General features: G+C 46.5%; 1 protein-coding gene across 1 annotated transcript in view; it reads right to left on the bottom strand.

Moving 5' to 3' along the window:
* LOC130130967 (phosphofurin acidic cluster sorting protein 1-like) overlaps nucleotides 1-2,214 on the bottom strand; it is a 31,790-nt gene extending 29,576 nt beyond the window's left edge. The window contains exons 1-3 of the mRNA XM_056300831.1: nucleotides 2,040-2,214; nucleotides 1,409-1,500; nucleotides 353-430 (exon numbers count right to left, since the gene is read on the bottom strand). Coding sequence (XP_056156806.1) covers nucleotides 353-430; nucleotides 1,409-1,500; nucleotides 2,040-2,214 — 345 coding nt within the window. The remainder of the gene's footprint in view (nucleotides 1-352; nucleotides 431-1,408; nucleotides 1,501-2,039) is intronic.
* Nucleotides 2,215-2,538: the final 324 nt, after the last annotated feature.

Below are 2,538 nucleotides of genomic sequence, written 5' to 3'. Positions count from 1 at the left end.
CAAGTTACAAACATCCCGAGCAGTGAGAGAAAAGACGGCTTTACAGCTCGCTCAATGAGTATGTAGAGAGAGACAGAGAGAGACAGAGAGAGTGAGAGACAGAGTGAGAGACAGAGTGAGAGAGTGACAGAGAGAGAGAGAGAGAGAGAGAGAGACGGAGAGAGAGGAGTTGGCTAAGGTGAGAGGTAGAGGGAGGGGTAGTGTGTCGAGTCTTACCAAAAATCCAATTCACTTCTGAAGAGCTTTTCACAAAACAGGTCTGCTGCCAACAGCTTTACAGAGAGGGAGCGAGAGAATGAAGGGAGGGGGGGGGGGGATAAATGGAGGACCCTGAAAAAGGAGTTTTTCTCACCCTGGTGATGGCAGCATTAGAAGCAAGCTTCCTCCTTGGTTTCTTCTTCCTCACCTCGTCCTCTTCATCATAGAGATACTGAGCGAGAGAGAGAGAGAGAGAGAGATCATGTATTGAACGAGTGATTGGAAGTATAATTGTGCAGCCAATGTGAAAAAAGGCGTCGTAAATACATTTTTCAAAAGAAAAACCCAAAACAGAAAAAAGCTGTCACATTGTGTTGATGCAGCTCAGTAACCCAGGTAGGAAACTCAAAGAAAGTTGAATCAGTTCATCTGGACACAACGTTTACTGACAGACACCTTTCATCACTCAGCTAAGTGACCTCTGCAGTCTCAACTGACTGCAGGTATCCACACTCTTATAAACAATACAGTGTGTTTATAAAAACAACACAGTGTGTTTATAAACAATACAGTGTGTTTATTAACAATGCAGTGTGTTTATAAAAACAATACAGTGTGTTTATAAACACTACAGTGTGTTTATTAACAATACAGTGGCATAACGACCCAAAACAAACATCGGTTTCATAAGTTGTCACATTCTTCATGGTGTTCTGTTGCTCACACACACACACACACACACACACACACACACACACACACACACACACACACACACTGCTTTCTCAACTGTATTCTTCCACATCTTACCACTCCCATTTTCTCCTCCTTCGCTCCCCCCTCCACCCATTCAATCTATTCTCCCATCCTCCAAAGCCTTGTTGCTGGTCTCTTATTTCTCCCTGCTGTCTGCCTGCTCCTCTCTGTCTCTCTCTGTCTCTCTCTGTCTCTCTCTGTCTCTCTCTGTCTCTCTCTCTCTCTCTCTCTGTCTCTGTCTCTGTCTCTCTCTGTCTCATCCTCTGCTCTCTGATCCCATTCATTCATGTCCCCTAGGTGCCATCTCTCACATCCACACCACATAGCTTGAGAAAAAACCGAGAGAGAGAGGGAGTCATGTAAACACAGGCATGTAAACACAATGAAACATGTGGGTGCTGGGTTGGTGCACACACACGCACACACACACACACACACACACACACACACACACCTGTCCATGGATGGGGTCGTCGCTGCCCTCCTGCTCTGATGAGTAGCTCTCTTCCTCTTCTTCTGAGTAGTTATCAATGTCTGGAGAACGATCTGGCGACACAGAGAGAGACGGGGGGGGGGCAGAGAGAGAGAGGGAAGGAGACAGAGAGGGAAGGAGAGCAAGAGGGAGGTAGAAGGAGAGAGGTAGGGAGGGAGAGGGAGGAGAGGGAGAGAGAGAGAGATTGGTTGAGGCAGTATAGGAGAGGAGACAGGAAGATGAAAGGCATGATAAAGAAAAAAGATGGAGAGAGCAGCAGACGGGGAGTCAGAGGGAGATAAAGGAGAATAGTATTTAATAAAGGAGAACAGTATTGGATAAAGGAGAATAGTATTTAATAAAGGAGAATAGTATTTGATAAAGGAGATTTGATAAAGGTTAAAAATATTTGGTGAAGGTAGACAGTGTTTGTTAAATGAGAACACAAACCAGACATTGAGACGTTTCCTAACAGCTGACATGTTTCATCTAATTGCTTCATTTCTCTGTACATTTCACACACACACACACACACACACACACACACACACACACACACACACACACACACACACACACACACACACACCCCACCCGGTCCCCTGGTGCTCACCTGACATCTTGGCCTTGGGGCCCTCGTGGTCGATGGGCTGGCTGGACAGAGAGTAGACGCGGACCTCGGCCACAGGGACGGAGGCGTCCTTCAGCTGGCTGTGGAGCCCGAGGACCTGAGCGCCCTCGCTGGGATGCTGCATCACCTGCAGGAGGTCAAATGGATTAAATGACATGCAGATAGATGAACAATTATAAGGCAAATAAAATGAAATACGCAAAGACCGAACTGTGCACATCACCAAGCGTCACCGCGTGACGCCGTCGGGTGTTTTGTGTCTAAATCTGTTCGCACACTGTCTGTTCTGTCCAACTGGTGCCAACATATATCGTACGTCCATCTGTCCTGGAAGAGGAATAGCCCCTGCAATGACTTCCCCTCCATTAGTTTTATTCCTCTGTGGAGTTCTATTGAGGGTCTATGGACAGACAGTGTCATCAGCTGTCTTCTACTGTTTATACTCAGAATGTAAAACACTGTGAAACCCTGTGATACAGGA

The sequence above is a fragment of the Lampris incognitus genome, chromosome 20 (genome assembly GCF_029633865.1).
Source record: "Lampris incognitus isolate fLamInc1 chromosome 20, fLamInc1.hap2, whole genome shotgun sequence".
NCBI lineage: Eukaryota > Metazoa > Chordata > Actinopteri > Lampriformes > Lampridae > Lampris > Lampris incognitus.
Note: the sequence above shows the minus strand (reverse complement) of the source record. Positions and strands in the feature narration are given on the sequence as shown.